This window comes from Malurus melanocephalus, unplaced genomic scaffold, assembly GCF_030028575.1.
Source record: "Malurus melanocephalus ecotype Western Australia unplaced genomic scaffold, MMel_1.1 scaffold_18, whole genome shotgun sequence".
Taxonomy (NCBI): domain Eukaryota; kingdom Metazoa; phylum Chordata; class Aves; order Passeriformes; family Maluridae; genus Malurus; species Malurus melanocephalus.
The window spans coordinates 1,530,721-1,549,381 of record NW_026623250.1 but is presented as its reverse complement, the minus strand read 5'-3'; the positions used below and the strand labels follow the sequence as shown (position 1 = coordinate 1,549,381).

Genomic DNA, 18,661 nt, shown 5'->3' with positions numbered 1-18,661 from the left:
ACGTGGGCTGAAGGAAGTATTTGAAAAACTGAAGTTTTACAATAGTCTACCTGTGGAGTATAAAAGTAGGAGGAAGGCAGACCTGCAAGAGGAGGTAATTGCTAAGTACACAATGGGAGGCCAATAGATGGTTTCACTCTTATAAGCTTAAAAGAATAATTACAGTGTTAAAAATTGGTTGTCCTCTGCATGAGCTTTAACGCTATTTTGTAGAGATTGTGAGAAGGAATTCCTTCCTCAGAAATTTATTTTAGACCCTGTTTTTGAACTTGTTGAATGWTTTCTGCTATACATAAGTGGGATTTGAATGACTATTTTGTGCTACCTAATACTTATTGTATTTTCTTTAATCTAACATGGGGGCAGTGCTTGTATGTTCTTTCAGTTACTTTGACCTGTAATTTTATGCATAATATGACAAACTGCTGTTACTTAGGGTTCATGCTTGGAATGAATGACAAAGAGTCATTGTTGAACTAGATTTTAATGTTAAAAAGCAGTAGCATTAGTAACTCCAGCAATATTTATATATGAAGATAAAATTCCCTTGTAGATTCAAAAATTATTTACTCTGTTACCATGTGAAGCTCTATTCAGGTACAAACCCAATACTTCTCTCACTGGAGAACAAAATTTGCATGAATAAAATATACTTCTTTGAGTGCTGCCTAAGCTTGTTAGGGTTTTCTGTGTTTTTCAATAGAATTTTCAACTAGTAATGAATTTTGCTGTTAAAGTACAAGACACTTTGAGAAATGCAGATCCATGTTACACATGTRTCCCAGCCTTATTTATGGTTTTCCCAAAAATGGTATCAGTTATGTGGCAAGTAATTTTGCATCTCGTTCTTAACAGATACTGCTTTCAGATACTTTTAACAATCTGTGTTAATAATATATAATATAAATATACCTCTAAATGATAATGCAGTTGGATCTGCAGGCCTTTGAGTGCGATATTTTTAATGGAAAACAGGACTTTCTCTGGATTTCCTAGTAATATTGGAAGGAGCCATGATCTGGATTAAGAAATTTTATTCCCTCTTGTTGGACATGGGATCTAACAAAATTGGAAAGATCAGCAATGTGCTTAGAACCATAGTGGCAGCAAGGGTTCAAGCAAAAATTTTACGAATATTGATCTGGTACCTTCAGCACAGGATTGTGGAGACATTCAGCCACTTACTGGTCCATTGGCTTTCTTTTATCTGGCCACTGCTCTACGAGTTACTCTAAATTTTCATGCTATCTGATATACCATAGAGCTTCATTCATTCCTTTAGTTTTTCAAAATATGTTGCTTCTGATGTATTGCAGAAATGAACCTTTTAAAACTCTATTTTTTTTTAATTTGACTTACTTCATGTAGCTGTAACGGGTAGTTTCACACAGCACACCTAGTAAGAATTTTTGGTTTTTTGTATATTTTACACATACAGGTATCAGTATAAATGGACTGTGTGTAGTAAAGCTTAGGTAGAAGATAATTTTCCATTTGAAGTCACTTTCCATTTTTGATCAATCTCTGAATTTCCCGCTGTCTGACTCTATTTGATCTGGATAATCTTCTCCAAATACTCTTAGTATTCTGTCCCCCACATCCAAGATACTCCTAACAACTATACAGTGTTTTCCATTTAAGTAAATGACGTGACATTTTATTTTACTTTTCTTTATGCCAACAAWTATGTTAAATACTGGGAAAAAGACAAAGCATGAAAATAAATATTTAAATCTAAAGAACAGTTAGTTTTCCTATTGGTTTATTGGTCTCAGAAAAAAAAATGCAGTTTTGATTCTGGGTTGTAACTGATACAGGCTTTGTCTAAAATGGCCCATGGACCAATTTTACTTACTGATTTCTTGTATTAGACAAGATGTTTGCAAGAAAGCTTCTTCAAAACCATGTCCTTGTCTATTCTGCTTCCCTTTCTCATGTGTTTCCTGGATTGGATTATATAGACAAAGATCTTTGGGTTACATTTCACCCCTTACGTGAACTCATGCTTCCTGTGTGAGATCACTGTAGCTGAAGTGACTTGATTCTCCTGCTGCTGTGCCTCTTTTTTGGCTATGGCTCCTGCTGGGCTTTGTCATCTTTCTTTTGCTGAGCAGAAGGTCTTGTTGCAGTAAAATCATGGGATTATAGACACGCTGCTATTTCCAGGCCCAATCTCCCCTTTCCTCCTTTGATGATATGATTGTACTTAGCAACTGTTTCTTCCCTGTGATGCATAAACTAAGGATGTAATCTCCGGTCCTTAAGTGAGAGGGATATTTATAGCCCATATAGTTTTTTTTCTGCACAGGGGACACTGCAGGAAACAAAAGCTGTCCACCAGAGGTGTGGCTCTCAGAACTATAGCCCTTTGTGCATAAATTTGCTTTAAAAAGGGCGGCCTAAAGTGAGACTTTACAAAGTCAAGTTGGACTTTACAAAGTCAAGTGAGACTTTACTTGGGTCAAGTTGGAAGTACAAGTACAAAGCGGATTAGTACAATRTCATGCAGGTCTCATGTCTAAGATTTCATAGGTTTCTTTGGGATTGCTGGAAGGTTGTGCTTTGCCAGAGGGCAGGAGGCACTGGGCTCTTCCCTCCAGGGTGTGTGTCGTTTCCCCCTCAGCCCAACACTGGAATGTGTRTGTATGTGACAGCAATTTGGTTCTGTAGACACAGAGAGAGCAGTGTAAGTGTTGCTGCTGATCTAATAAAACATTTCGGATTCTGGCTGAAAGATAAGGKTGTTAACAGGGAATGCAATAATGCTGTTAAAAATAGTTGTGCTTTATTCTGAAAATGATACTAACTAAGGTAAAACTCTTTTCAGCTCTCCTAGTTAAGTCAGTAGATTAAAAAAAAAATTCACACAACAAAAACCAGCASTTACAGACTAAGATAGTTCTTGGTTTTCTAGAAACAAATCATTGAGATTTCCTTTCCAACAATACTTCAGAAGCACAGATAAAATGACTTCCTGTCCCAGGGTTTCCTGTATCCATGGCAACCTGACTTTAGGCACTTCTTTCTTAGTTTCCTGAGCAAACTGTTGCAAATCCTGGGGCAAAAATGTGTGTGCTGTAGTACACAACAATACTACTTTTACAAAGGTTTCACAGATGAGTGTAGTCGGTCACCTTGTRACTTAGTCCAGTGAACTGGAAACAGCAAAATAAGAGAAACAATGAACTTCAGATTTGGGGTAAGGAATTGTTTTAATTTATTTTAAATGTAAGTCAGTTTTATAAAAGGAAAATTCAAATTGTAAGTGAGCTGCTAGTGAAAGGTAACTTGTTTAGAGTTGGCATTTCTACTTGAATGCTTTTGAAACATTTCTTAGTAATGGTTAACTATAAAAAGTAATTAATAAACAGTATTTTTTATTTAATAGAAGCTGTTATTTTGGCTGCTTAGATGCTTTTATGCTGCAGCCAATTAAATATTTTCTGGCTATGCTGGCAGTGCATTTATTTAATCGTCCATTTACTTTGAAAAATTTTTTTTCAGTGTAGTTCAGTTAGTAAATTTAAGTTTTAAACTCCTAGTTTGGCATGGAAGGATAATATGTAAAATACCAATTTTGAGAGTAGTGCTATCACATAGATTTAATAGATTAATGATACTTAATATATATGAATATATTTGAATTAATGATACTTATATACTTCTTTTTATCTCTACTAGTGAAGTCAGACATGAGTAAGAAGGCTAAAGACAGGGATATGTGTGTTCTGCAAAGTTCTCCACCCTGCCCAGGAGCATTCCTGTATATACTAAATTGTTTTCTTTTGTTGCTGCTTCAGAAGGAGGCTTTTGGCTGTCCATCTGCTTGTCAGCTCTGCACAGGGAGACAAGTTAGCTGTCGTAATGCAGGGCTTTCAAGCATCCCTTGGAACCTTCCACAAACAACTGTTCTTGTTTACCTCAGTGGAAATAATATATCACATGTCACTCCAAATGAACTAAGAGGCCTTCGGAAGCTTGCTGCACTCTACTTGGATAACTCCAGTATTTTGTATGTACACCCAAAATCTTTTGTGGAACTCCCCAAGCTRTGCTATTTGCATCTAGATAACAATAATATTAAACGCCTGGATCCAGGAATCTTTGAAGGCCTTTCCAGTCTTCGTTGTTTATACCTTCAGAATAATCACATAGCTTTTGTTCCCAGAGGATTGTTTAGTGATCTTGTTTCTGTTAGATATTTAACACTTCAAAGAAATCGTCTCAGTGTTCTTGGAAGTGGAACTTTCTTGGGAATGATAAGTCTCCAAACACTAAACCTAGCCAATAATAAGATTTCACGGATATCAGATTCAGCATTTCATCATCTTGAAAATCTTGCATACTTGTTTCTGGAAGGTAACAACTTAACACTTGTGCCATCAAATGCTATTGGAAGGCTCAAAAATCTTGAAAGACTTTCTTTGTCTCACAATCCCATTGGATCAATTCAGCCTTTTGCATTTAAGGGACTTAACAAGCTTAGATATTTGTCTTTGAAAAATGTCAACCTAAAATGTATTGCTGTAAATGGATTTTTTGGATTAAACAACCTTAGCCAGCTAATCTTAAGTTATAATGATTTAGAAAATATAAATTCCAGCACTTTTAATTTATTGAACAATTTAATGTATCTACAGCTAGACAGAAATAAAATAGCCACTATTGACAATGATACCTTTGAAAAAATGGGGCAGTCACTTAAAATACTCAGTTTAGCATTTAATAATATCACAGAGTTACAACCTGAAGTGCTCCAGCCCTTAGTATCTTTAACTCATCTACAGGTAAATTCTAATCCTTGGAACTGCAGTTGCAAAATGCTTGGATTACTTAATTGGCTAGCATCATCTCATGTTTCAGTAAAAATCCACTGTCAGAACCCCCAGAGTATGCGTGGTAGACCTCTGCATTATATGAAATGGGCTGTGTTTGCAGACTGCATTAGCCCTAGGGCCAGCCTGGGTGCTGCTCCGGGTTTGGGAGCTGCCACTCTGCTGATGGCCTGGCATAAAGGGAGCAGGCACAGCACACTGCAACAGTCTGCCAGTGCAGAAACTAAGTATGTTGCTTTCTGGGAAGGGACTACAGCTACGTCTTCTACCCCATTGCTTTATGAAGAATATGCTGTTGAAATTTCATCACCGGCAACTACAGTATTATCAATACTACCAGTGCAAATACCAGCAGAGATTACACCTACTATTAAAGCTGTAGAAGAACAATTGTTGTTTACAACAGATGCTTCTTCTGTATCATTAAAAACAACCCTGATTTGTACACAGCGGGTTGAAAAGCTGAATCAAGCTTTTGACATTTTACTAGCCTTTTTCATTCTGGCTTGTGCTGTTATACTGTTCCTAGCCTGTAAAATTTTTCAGTTTAGGCAGAAACTAAAGGTGCTGGAAAACTCGGGAGAAAAGAGTATAGAATATTATGGCTTTTATCAGCCTAGCAGATACAACATAACTGACTCAGTGCAGTCTCTAACTCGGAAATCGGTGGGACATTCAGAACTGGACCAAATTAGGCTGCTTAAGCGAACAGCATCAGAAAGTCAGGCACAGGTCATCTTGTTTGAACATTCATCATTGTAATTTATCTCATTTTGTCTGCTATTAACTGTGATATAAAAGGTCAAAAAATCAAAAACTCAATTTTCTAAGAATACCTGCACTGATTAAAATCAACTGCTTGAGAGATTTGTAGAAAATGGTGCAATTTGGATTCTGCATCATCATTTACTTCCTGAATGTTTTGAAGTTTATTGATTATTTCATTATGTGTTATTTAAATCTGACATGGATAGGTTTATTCACCTCAGTCCCTGTTTGTAGGAATCTTTCACCTATAGCTCAAGTATACATGCAATATAAAGAACACTTTAATTTATTTTGCAGTATTTGTTGATATAAGTTCCTATGGAAACTCCATAGCTGTTGTGAAGCTAGAAAAACATCAGTTCTCAGTAGGCTCCCGAAGCAAAGAAATCTTGAGAAAAAAGAAAACAGTGCTTCATGTTTTATTGTAATACAGTTTCTTCCTCTGTTAAATAAAGCCCGATGGAAAAAAAGCACATTTACAGCTCGCATGTTCAAACTCTCGAGTAGGAGCAAAAAATTAAAACTACGAAGATTCTRTTAATACCTATAACGTATTTTAATATACGAAGTTGTGTGTTCAGTCTGTATAATGAATGTATTAAAGTGACTTTTTATTAGTGTGTATCTGTATCATTTTATGAAATACCCCAGACCTACTCCAGGAMACTAAATTTCTGTTGAAATTCACCAAAGTTTAATGACCAAGTTTTTTATGTCTAAGCTAGTAAAGTGGGTTARTTCTTGTCAACAAAAGATATTTTGTCATCTATGTAATAATAGTTTGAGGGGCTTTTTGGCTAGATAAGAGGTACAAATTGAAGAAATACACTACACTGTAAATACATAATGCCAAAATAATGGCTAAAATATTTACATATTTGGTTTATATTTGAAAGTGTTAGGTCAAGCTGTGTATTCTTAGTGAAGTCTTCATCGTCAAAGCACAGATATTTTCCTATATAGTTTGCATTTAACTTCTTATTTCTGTCTAAATGTTGGTGTTCTGTTATTGTCAGGTTATGTCTAGTATGTTGTAGCTTTATGAATTTCGGTGATTTTTGTTTTTCTGGTTTTTACTTCAGTAATTCAAGCTTTATTCAGGAATTAAAAGTCATAAAATTATGTTCCAAATAGTCCAATGTAGTAAAATTTTCAACTAATGGGACCTAGTTTTGTAAATACTGTTTGTTTTYTACTGTTGTGTGGCTTAGAGATTTCAGCCATTTTGTTTATAAGTTATACAGTTTACAGTTAGACTAGTTATACAGTCCTCAAGAAAAAATGGGGAACAATGCTTTGATAGACTTTCTTCCATGATGTTGATTTATATTGTGTAGGAGTATGTTGCAGTTCCAGGCTTCAGCCTGGAGACTATGGCATTTTTCAGCTGAGCAGAACTGCCCTCAGTGTTCTTGTTCTATCCTGCCTCTTTCCTGGCTGGCTTGTGCAGCTGCCTGTCATCCTGTTTGTCCATCTGCAGTCCTTTTCCCAGAAGGGAAAACCTATTCTCTGCTACCAGGACGTATATAAATCTTGACTGTGCTGAGTGAGTGTGAATGTGTAACTTTGTTGTTGTTTGCTATCAATATAATGAAATAATACTGTGTTTAACTGTATTTTACTGTATAACAGATAAAATACTTGTAGGGAACACAATTCAGCTTCTCAGACAAAAGCTTAAACTGTTTTGTATTGCTTGAGTAGAAACTATTTTTAAAAATAATTTTCTGCTTAAGATCAGAAATGAAATATAATGAAGAAATGCTTTTAAGAACGGGAAAACACTGGCTGTAATTTATGCACTTTTTTCCAGAGGCTACTCTGCTGTCTTTAACCCATTTTTGTTACTTTTTGCCTTCCCTACGTAATTCTTTGTGAAAAATGTTAATTTTGTTTTCATTTAGTAATAGCGGCACAATTGATGATTGCACAGTGGTAGGCTCATCAATTTTGCGTGCTATATTACTGAATTTTCAATTCTACATGGATGTCTTGAGAATTAGTGGACTTCAAATGCAGTGGAAAACTACTTAAGTTTTTCTTGCTAGAAATGTTATGCTTTTGTTACAGGAGTTTTGTGACACACAAAGGTTGAAACTGAATAAACTTAATTCTCAAAGAAATCTGGCAGGGACCAGGTCTGTTTTTTTAGACTCTGGTTTCTACAGCTGCTGTCTATAGAAAGGCATGAGGGTTTCTCTCTGAAGGTGCATCTCTTCCACTGACAAGCAGCTGTGAGAGTTTAAACTTTAAGGGATGTGCTAGCTAATGGGGATGGTGCCTAATATGCGCAGTACTTTTGTTTCCCTAGTAAGAGARAAGTTGTTTTTAGCAAAATCTTAATGCTACAGATGGAGGCCTGAGACACTCAAAATCAACTGCAAAAATTGGTACTGGAGATTAGTGAATCTAGRATTGCATTCAGCATAATTTTCTGAGTATACATATGCAAATATGTCATCTCCAAGCCCTGACCATACAAATACATGCCCTTCACCATATCAAGGGAGAGTGCACAGATACACACTACTCTGTGTCCTGAAAATTACCTCACCATCTGTAGTGATGGAGCATGAAGGGAAACTGGTGTCACAGCTGTTTGTACAAGCAGAGGGTTGGAGCAGTTGAAAACCATCCTTTGGAGTGGAGACATCCTCTAATAGCCAGCTTCCCAGCACARGGATTAGACTAACAAGGAACTGAGAGATTTATTATGCAGTTGTGAGGGAAATGCCTTTCTTTAGCAGTCAGTTTCTTTTGTATTTAAATGCTCATGCCAGGAAACGGACCCTTTCATATACACGTGTTGTTCATATGTCTATTAAAATCATTAGGGGATACATTAGAAAACTTAGTTAAGTGCCCTCATGAAGCAAGGTGGTGCTTCCTGAAGATCAGGTTTATGATCAGTCATAGGACTCCCCTGGAAAGACTGTCTGAGCTGCTGCTTTAGTCCTTTAGGCACTCCCTAGTACTGTGCAGCTCCTAAAGGGTGTGTGTGTAATAATCATTTACGTCAGTAAATGCAGAGTATGAGTATGTGCAAAGTAATCTCTGCTTGTCCCACTCCACCTCTTTCCTTTGCTAATGAGATAAGAATAAATTAAGCTTTCTCAAAGCTGTACACTACTAAAGGTMAAAAAATCAAACTCTTCTTGGTGTTTATTGCTTCATCCTGATGAATGCAGAAAGAGAGAAGGTATTTTCTTTTAACCTGTAAAAAAGTATTTTTTCTCATATAGGTTTTWTTCTCCCTCTCTCAGGGATATGCAAAGCAGACATGGGGTCCATTTTATTTAAGCCACTAAAAATTTGTCAAGGCATGTTTTGACATGAYGATAGAGCTTTATCTACAGTAGTTAGCTAGATAATTGAATTAAAAAAATGTGAATTTTCCCTTAAAGCCTCAGGGATTATAAAAGGGTTTAATAGATAGCTGATTGATGGCATTAGAAATTATAGCCATAATGAGAAAAAATAAATACTTTTCTTTTTTTTCCCCAGAACAGAAGTGGTCTGGTTTTTCCTTTGCAGACTTTTATTATTTTATTAAAAAAAAATATGCAAACTTTGAAATAAAAGGTTTGAGATTATTCATAAAATATTCTTTCTGTAATAAAAAAAATAAGTCATTATATCTTTGAAACTGGCCATAGATTATTTTAGGTCRTAATTGTGGGCCTTTTATTGTTGCTGCATTCCAAATGAGATTTTGTCCCAATAACTTAGGAAAACTGGGTAGATATAAAAGCAGTTATAACCTGATGCTTTTCTTTGTTTMATTGCTAATCTGGATTGTATGCAATTTAAGGGGGGAATTGCTTAAATGGTGCCTTCCTTCACGTTTAAGACTTTAGTATGAAACATGTTAACTGTTCTGTTTTGAAAARTCATCTGAATACAGCATATGTCTTCTTTGAATCTACTCATATAATTTCTTAATTATATCTTGAAATAAGCTATTTTTAGTCTTTGTGAAAAGATGCTACATTGAGTGGCATGGCTTGCTTTCTCATCTATGAAAATAAGGTCTGATGTATTATATTGCCACTGAACTTTAATTGAGGTTTCATTTTTTAAAGTATGAGTCTGTGGTAATTTATTTTTCTCCAGCGTGTGTTCTTATATTCTAAAAATAGTTGCATCATTTAATGGTTCCATGCTTGGTAAGTATTTCAGTGGATCTTTGGTAGAAAGAAAYTATATGTCCCACTTAAAAGGAAAAAGAAGAAAGGGAAGAAAAGGCATTATGTTTTCTGAAAGCTGCAGGCAAGTTACCTCATTTGGAAAGGTGTTCTATATTCTTTTTTTTTTTTTTTTAAATAAAAAGAAAAATCTTTCACTAAAGAAAGGTGTAAAATACAGTTTCTCATTTATGTCATAAAGTAAGAATATCCTTTCCCAAAAATTAATGATTTCCATRTTTGATTTTGAGATAACTATAAAGAGCAGTGTTTCTGCTCCTCTGCTCCTCTCTGCTAAGACCCCACCTGCAGGKCTGCATCCAGCTCTGGGCCCTCAATATAAGAAAGACATGATATCTCTGGAGTAAGTCCAGAGCAGGCCATGAAGCTGACAAGAGGAMKGGAGCACCTTCCCTATGAAAACAGGCTGAGAAAATTGGGACTGTTCAGCCTGGAGAAGAAAAGGTTCTGTGGGAATCTCATAGAAACTTTTCAGTATCTGAAGGGACCTGCAGAGAAGCCAGAGAGGGATTGCTCATCAGGAGCTGCKGTGACAGGACAAGGGGGAATGGCATCAAACTGGAGTAGGTTTATATTAGATCTTAGGAAGAAATTCTTTACTGTCAGGATGGTGAGGCACTGGAACAGGCTTTTCAGAGAACCTGTGGGTGCCCCATCACTGGAAGTATTCAAGGCCAGGTTCRATGGGGCTTTAGCAGCCTGGTCCAGTGAAAGGTGTCCACTTCTATGGCAGGAGGATTGGAACTAGGTGAGCTTTTTCAACCCAAACCATCCTGGGATTCATGCAACTTCGAAGGAAGAAATAATACTGGCAGTGGACAGCAACCTCTATTATTAATTAATTAGTGTGTATAAATGGGGCTTAATTTACTTTTCCAGGGCATAAAATGTTCGCATTTGTTCTCAGTTGAACGGCCCTTGTCTACTGTTGACATGAATTTGAGGGCAGCTTCTTGGAAAATATTAACCTTACTCTTATTGGAAAAAACTAATGATGTTACTTGGTATATTCCTAGACATAATGGAGGATGAGGCAAAAGAGTTTTATTGGGATGTGTGGTAGGCAGACTCGGTRAAGAAACCTGCTCTGTCTCAGAGGGCTCATTGTGCAGGTGGCTGAGCAGGCAGTGTTCACTTTCTCAGCTGTGCTGTGAGGTCAGTGGGTTGTTTGCTTGCTGTCTGCAGAACCTCACAGAGATTCAGTATCACAACATGTAGTGCTTTGMTGTTCTGAATGTGATGGGAAAGCTTTTTGGTGAAGGAGTAAGCGTCTTTTAAAATGCATAGCTGACACTGGGCAGGTAAAAATTACGTCAGTTTTCATTTTGTGGAATTCAGGAGTTTCAAGGCTGATGATATGAAATACAGTTCAGATCCTGGCATACCACAGTAGCTGAATTTAAAAAAGGGGACAAAAACTAATCCCTTTGAAACAAGTGATCATGAGTTAAATTATAATTTTAGCAAAATATTAAAGAAATGTAAAGTAAATACTTTCTGTGCTTAGTATTCTAACTTGATAAGCATTTTTTCCAAAGCATCTCTTGCTATATAACTGTTTCTCATGTGTGTAAAACTTTATTGTTTGACAAGGAATTTTTCAAAAKCAGTTGCTATTGTATAAGGAGCTACACTTTATTCATATCTTCAGTTTTCATCCCAAATAAAAAAAAAGGGAAAGAATATGAAGAAATAGACTTTATCTGTGGTAAAACTGTTATCAACTAAAACTGAACTACAATATAAGAACTTAGTATTCAGTGCCTGTAAATAAATGCGGTGTGTCTGCTTCTGCCTCTCAGAGAGCGGCAACAGCAGCATCTTTCAGGGAGAACTAAGCCTGAAATTTCACAAAGGTAGCAATAAAGTGCTTCAGTCACTGGCAGTCCCAGGAAGAGAGTTGTAGTTTACCATGACCAGTTAGGTCCTTTCTTTGCTGCATTTAGATAGAGGTATTGCAGAGATTAGTATCTTTTGAGTTGCAGTTTGTCTTCACCCTTTTGCAGTTCACAGGGTAGGAGTCCAAGAACCAAGTCCCACAATTGTGTATCTGTGGCATTAGATCCACGGTAGCAGGAAATGGAGCACAAGCAGATGCTTTCCATTAACTAGGACCTGGTGGCATCTACTTTATCCATCATCAAGASATCATGTTTCTAAGCCCTTACCCTACAGGCACACCCTTTATCAAGACAGGGGCAAATGTAAATGTGTTTAGTGTAATTTTGAGCATTGTCACTTAGGCAGGCCTTTGGTCATGCTGGGTAAAGATGCTCRTGCCTTTTAAGTCCTACTTGTCCGTTGCATTAGGCTTGAATAGCCTTGTGTGTCAAATGGTGCCTGTGTTCAAACAGGTAAATCCTGTCCCACCTTTCTCTGAATAGTCAGGAAAGTGACATTCCTGCAGARCTGGGTGCAGTGTTTTTCCACCCTCTCTAGGGAGTTTGCTGCCTGGGAGGGCAAAGAAATACGAGTAAGTGGGGKAGTGTACCTTCTTCACAAGCAGACATCCCTCAAGGGGTTGTGTAGGTTTATATATTGAATTGTAGAATCACAATTTTCTACCATTGTGATGGTAGAAAAGGTACAAATGTGTTCGGAATAGAAGCCACTACTCTCTCCTCTTCTGGGAGAGCCATGTCATTCCCACTCAGTTCTTGACTCCTGTGCTAATGTATATTTTCTTTTATTCCAGTTGCAATTATTTCTAGGTTTTCCACAGTGGTTTTCCACATGTTAATTTATATTATATTTCATAATAATGTTTCTTGCATATTATGAAGCCTTTTTGTATTTCAGAATAATGTTTCTTGCATATTTTGAAGCCTTTTTATAATAAAAACCACAGTGAATTAGTTGCTTGATAGCATGCTCAGCTAAGCAGTAAGCAAGGAGAATACCTCTCAGTAAATGTACTCAACAGTTGAGTAAATTTCCTGTTCAGTTCCTTTAGCTAAGTCACTTTCCTGTTCTTTTCTAATGTTATCCAAGATAAATTTTGTTCTTTTACAGTGTTATCCAAGATAAATTCTGTGGTATCATCAACATTGCAGTGGAAGGATTGCATGATGTTATGACTGAAGATTCTGAAACAGGAACATATAAAGAGTAAGCGGAAAATCTGGTTTTGTTGAGTTTAACAGTAGCAGTACTGTTTTATATTAAGTGTTTTGATTTGAAAAATCTGTAGGCAGTTAAGACATGCTTGTAGGAGTTCTGTTTTCTCAAGACTGAATGTTTTAGGAAGACAAGAATTTTTTGGTCTTAAAAGAAAATAATTGCAATGGAGGAGGACTTAAAATGACAATCAGTATAATTTTAAAATGTTCATTAAATTATCTACTAAATGATGTCTCAAAACATTCACATGCTTTGATTTTCTTTTTGTTTACTTGGCTGTGATATCCAAAATTACAATAAAGCAGTCTTATGTGTTGTTAGGGAGCACCTTAGCTCAGAGGTGGCTCAGAGCTTCTTTGAGTGTGACATGAGCCTTATGTGAGTTTTTGTAGTGTACAGTATTTCACAGCCTGGAGAACTTGAAGGCCCATCCCACAAGGACAATTCTCCAGTTCTTCCAGGTAGCACATGCTGTTACAGGATATATCCCAAAAGACAGTTTCTGGAGCTAGGAGCAAGAGCTGGCTTGTAGCAGGAGATGKGTGTTGGAGTGTCCATAGTGCACTGCAGCTCAGCAGCACACTCATTCATCTCCTGGTGACTCCCTAGGTACTGGTGGAACTCCATCAAAGCTGGAAAAGATAAAAGAAGCTAGTGAATAGTAAGATTTTTTTTGACAGAGGTCTTGAAGTTGTTTTTATCTCTGTAATGATTACATATTCTTAGAATGCAGAGTTGTAAAACATTAAAATCTGGTGCTCTGCAATATATTCATACAGACATTACATGCTAATAAAAGAATTTACTGATGCTCTGATGCTAAGAATCAAGCRTTTTCTTTCAGATCATTGCCTGGTGACAGAACAGACTGTACCTGAACTAGTTAATTAACTACTTAAGGGGATCTTTGCTGCCACTGAAACCAGATGGCACAGAACAGCAGCATGCAATCTATCGAGTTTTTCTCCACTTAAAACAGTTGGTATGCGCAAAAATGTGTGTTGAGAACACGAACTGAGCCTGAGCTGAGCCTGAACTATGCCCAAGAATTGCTTGACAAAGTATTTCCCACCAAACCCTTTGTAGAGAAGATGTAACTCCAAAGKCTGGGAATGTGCACTTTGTCTGGCATTATGTTTTGTTTATTGTTGGAGACAACATTACAGAGTCCATTTCTAAACATGTTGCTTGCCAGCACTTGTTGAAAAGAGTTCTCACTGAGAAATAAACTTTGTCCTAATTCATTTCATATTTGAAGCCTAAAGGCTTGTGGAACTTGTCACTACTTTTCCAAACTCTGGACATTGTTTCTACTTCAGAAAATATAGCCACACTGAACCAAGGACATATTTATATTGGCAGGTACTGAAAGAGCTGCTTGAAAGATTCTGACATTTATGTAATAGATTTTGACATCATCTGGAAGTAAAGTGAGAGCACTCATCTGAAATCATGTGCATTGTTGTGGCTCTCCAGACTGAAAAATAATGATGTAGCCCAAACTGGTTCAGAAAAATGATAATGTGTAGTTTACTGATTATCATATTAGCTAATTATTGTAGTGCAGAAAGTAAAATGATGTGCATGTTTAGCCCAGGAAAATGAATGCTGAAGCAATATAGAACTTCAGCCACTGAAAAATTAAGAGAGGGTGAACATGCAGAGGGAAAACTGTACAGGTTAAACAACAGCAGTGGCTTAAATGGCTTAACCACTTTAAATTAATACATTTAAACTGGAATTTTGAAGAAACTGTTGTAGATAGTGAGATTTCAGAAGAGGTAAATGTCTTGTCAATTTTAGATTTAGGTTGGATTTTAATCAGGTTATGAATATTTTACACTACAGTACAAAGGTTGTAAGCCAGGTTTTCTTGTGTTTATATTTCCCATTGTAGTGATAACTATAAGAAAGCTTCACAAACCTCAGATTTTCTGGAAAGGGGCACATTTCATTGCTCTAGTCTTGTCTCAACAATACTCATATTTTCCCAATTTTATCCTAATCTCTTCTTTTATTCTCTCCTCTCCTTGTGTTTTGAATTTTGTGGTACCTAAAAATTATGAAGTCAGGAAGAGTTAATCCCATCTTGCATGCTATGTCAATTGATATTTTTGTYTCCTTTTTCTTTAATAAACTGAGCTGCAAGTGGCCCTTGTAAGCAGAGGAGATACACAATTTGCTGTATTATTTTGAAATAAATAATCCCTTTATTAGAAATGGATTGTCTGTTGGCATTTGTCCCTGCTTGTCATTATGTTTTGCAAGTGTTTCATACAGCTGTAAACACGTGTTTATAGAAAACTAAATATATAAAGAGAATAAGTCTGAACATTTTCATATAAAATAATATAAAAATACATAAAATCACAAACTTTTTCATTTTACTAACTTCAAAATTGTTTATTCCTCTTAGCTGATGGAGCTTTTCATATGCTGGTGGAATCCAGCAATTAAAAATGCACAGTAAAGCAGGATTGAAAATGAGCAATATTCTGCATCTGTCTTCGTGCTTTGTAATATGTGATTTATGTGTCCTCTGTGTCTTAAATCATACCTGATACATGGTAGCAAGTTGTCTTCACGTCAGGGTTTTTTAAATTCTTTTGGTTTTGAAGGCACAAATTCCCAGAAAATACTTGATAAAGTGGTGGAATATTAGTCTATTCTTTCAGCCTAGAGCATGTAAGTGAATGAAAGGCATGTTTGCTATAGGATAGCTTTAATGAATGTCTTTATAGCATCCATTCAAACCATTTCAACAGATAGGAACACCTCTGACTTCTAAAATGGTTCTTTTCTTCATCTTTTATGGGTTTATACATACTTCAAAACCAGTATTTAAAGTATGGCTGTTACTGACACATATGGATACTGCCAGTTGAGGGTGAAGCAAAACAAAAAATTAGTTTAAAACCTTTGCTTTGGGTATCTAGGAACAGCACTTCAAGTTAATGACTTCTGAAGCTAGCTCACTTCTTTCCACGTCATATATGTTATTGTACAATGTCTTGCAGATTTCAGTGTAGCACCAATAACAAGGACCTTACTAGTTTTCAGGTCCTTTTGTCAAAGATCTCACAGAAAAAYAAGAATGGCATGAGACATCTTTACAGTCTTTGTGTGTGTACTACTTTGACTTAGTGTGGAGTGCTTGTATAGGACTTTCTTGAAAGGAGTGGAAAATTCTATTTAGGAACAGTACGTTTTTATATATATATATTTTTTAAGCCATGTATTTTTAACCCACAACTTGAGCTAAAATATGAAGGATAACTGAAATTGTAACATGGATAGAGGTGACAGAGAACATGCATTCAGGCTTTATTAGATTCACTGTTCTCAGAAAAAAATAACTTGTTAATAGATTGTTTGACTTTCAGCAAACTCAATCCTTTGTTTTCAAAAGTGCTTCAAAATAATTCTTAATGATAATGCATGTTAAAACTGTTCTTATTACCATTTTTAGCTGCATGTTAATGTCTCATTTTGAAGAGCCCAAAGTTACAGAGGATGAGGAACCTCCCACAGAACAAGACAAAAGGAAAAAAATGGTAAGCTTTAGATCTATTACTCAGTCATAGACCTGATTTTGTGCTTCACTGCTGTCACATTAAATTCGCTTTAGGTTTGGTTGATCTRTTGTTCTTGGAAAATTCATCTTTTGAATCAAAAAAAGAAAATGCTTTGATGCCAAATGTTGCAAGTACAACGCTTACGCTTCTGCWTTCCTTTTGCACCTTGGTAACTGTTATCAAGATAAACATCATCTGTTCACCAAATCTGGACATGATAATACTAAGACAATATAGAAAGAATTTACTGAAAAAAACAGAGCTAAACTTTATTGAAATGTCAATGCAGGCTAAAATTCTCCTAACAGTTCATGTGCTTGTCTAGATTTTTTTCCTAATGTACGGAATTGTTAAAAGAAGCCAGTGTATACTTAYAGTTTTTAGTAGACTTTCCGTTCAAATACTGATGAAAGCAGTATTGCTTATAAAAGCAATATAATACTTCTTTTTTTAAATGATGCTAAAACTCTTCTGTATTCTTAGCTGTTAGAAAATGCTTTAAGAGAAATTTGTAGTGTCTTGCAATTTCAAATTTGGACAAAATCCAGAAATATAATTTTCTGTGTTCCTTAACAATGTGTTAGGTAGTTCTATAATTGTTACTGTTAAAAGCATGTCTAGACTGTTAAATTTTCTTCKTGCTTGTGGGCTTAAATTCTAGCTGTTTGATGCAGCGATAATATTTATTCTTAGTGGTTTTGAATAATCTCGAGATATATATTGTTAGCAATAAGGATCAATATGTCTATGTATGAACAKGGAGAGATGTTTTGTTTGTTAATCAGATTTAAAAAGCAAAGTAAATTTGAACCTACAGTGCTTTTATGTTCTTAGTTTTGAGTATGCTCAAATTTAATTGCTGGCTGGCTAAAGTTTTAATAGCTTTGTTATAGAYCTTAATTTTCAGTTGCAGGTTAACTTAAATAGTTTGGGCATATGTTGAGGAATTTAGACTTGTTAGATTTGTTGTGTACTACCCTCAGTGTGGAAGTATTAGGCAAAATGAAAAGCAGGCACATTGAGTTATCCTSTATCATTCTTCCCTTCTAAATGATACAACACACCAGTATATTGTTGATGAACRCAGTCTTAGTGAGGGAACTGTTGTGGGATCACACCCAATATAGAATCAATGGCTATTTGAATACAGAGGAATGTCCTTTGGTAAGGAGGAGCCTCACCAAACTGATAACACTGAGCCTTTGTATTCTTGGAAAGTGTACAGAGAATAGATTATCATATATGAACATCAAAGCTTCATTTTTGTTTTGGACCTCATGGTCTAAATTTAACTATTTCCATCGTTGCTCTATTTTCTAGATTCCTACGCATTGTTTTTCTCCTTTCAAGCCTCTCTTGTAAGAATAGCTATGTATTTTAATCTTCTCATTCTTATATTTAGTTAACTCTTCCTGATATATTTCTGACTTGAGCCTTCTACACTGTCATTTTTTCAGCTGACTTTAGTATACATTGTTTTCTTATTCTTTTTTATGCAATTTCTCACAGCTGTTGAAGCAAGTGAACTGTGGTTGTTATGAATGTTTGCTATCAGTTCACTCTGAATCCCAGCTGAGATATCTCTGTAGGTACCTTTGCAGATGGTACAGAAATTGAGACATGATATTTGGCTATTTATTTCAAAATTATGGAGGCCCTTTGGGTAGGACATCAATAGCAAAAGTGTCAGATAATAATCAAATGGTTAATTGTGGCTTTGAAAGCAAAGCTAGCATTTGATTTGAAAAACTGGATTGAAAACAAAATATCACCTGGGCCCATTCCTTCATACTGTGATGGGAATTTCTTCCTCACTGTGGTAACATCAATGCACACACTCATATGACACTAAGAAAATCAGAGTAGCAGATAGCACTGGTAAAGTAAAATATATATAATGTGAAAGGAAAATCAAGAACAACCTAAAGGATATCAGAAATTAATTTAGGAAAGTTTCCAGTCTCTTGTCCCACTTCRTTCCTGCAAAAGGTTTCTACCCTCTTACATCTTCCATCACTGAATCAGCAGCTTGTATCAGGTCTTAGGGCTTAAACTTCACATATCAGGAATCACAAAAGATAAATGGGATTCTCCCCTTCAAAATGACAATSCTTTTCAGCTGTTAAGACCATTAATATGAAGAAAAATGATAAACTGG

At 35.9% G+C, this 18,661-nt stretch overlaps 2 protein-coding genes across 4 annotated transcripts in view; both read left to right on the top strand.

Moving 5' to 3' along the window:
• Nucleotides 1-18,661, top strand: part of IPO11 (importin 11) — a 79,990-nt gene that overhangs the window by 57,089 nt on the left and 4,240 nt on the right. For all 3 annotated transcript variants that reach the window (XM_057389641.1, XM_057389640.1, XM_057389639.1), the window contains exons 30-31: nt 12,821-12,916; nt 16,398-16,482. In XM_057389641.1, coding sequence (XP_057245624.1) covers nt 12,821-12,916; nt 16,398-16,482 — 181 coding nt within the window. The remainder of the gene's footprint in view (nt 1-12,820; nt 12,917-16,397; nt 16,483-18,661) is intronic.
• LRRC70 (leucine rich repeat containing 70) lies at nt 2,809-6,865 on the top strand. Its single transcript, XM_057389646.1, has 2 exons — nt 2,809-3,199; nt 3,682-6,865. Exon 2 carries the CDS (start codon nt 3,693-3,695, stop codon nt 5,595-5,597), a length of 1,905 nt encoding a protein of 634 aa, XP_057245629.1. The 5' UTR covers nt 2,809-3,199; nt 3,682-3,692; the 3' UTR covers nt 5,598-6,865.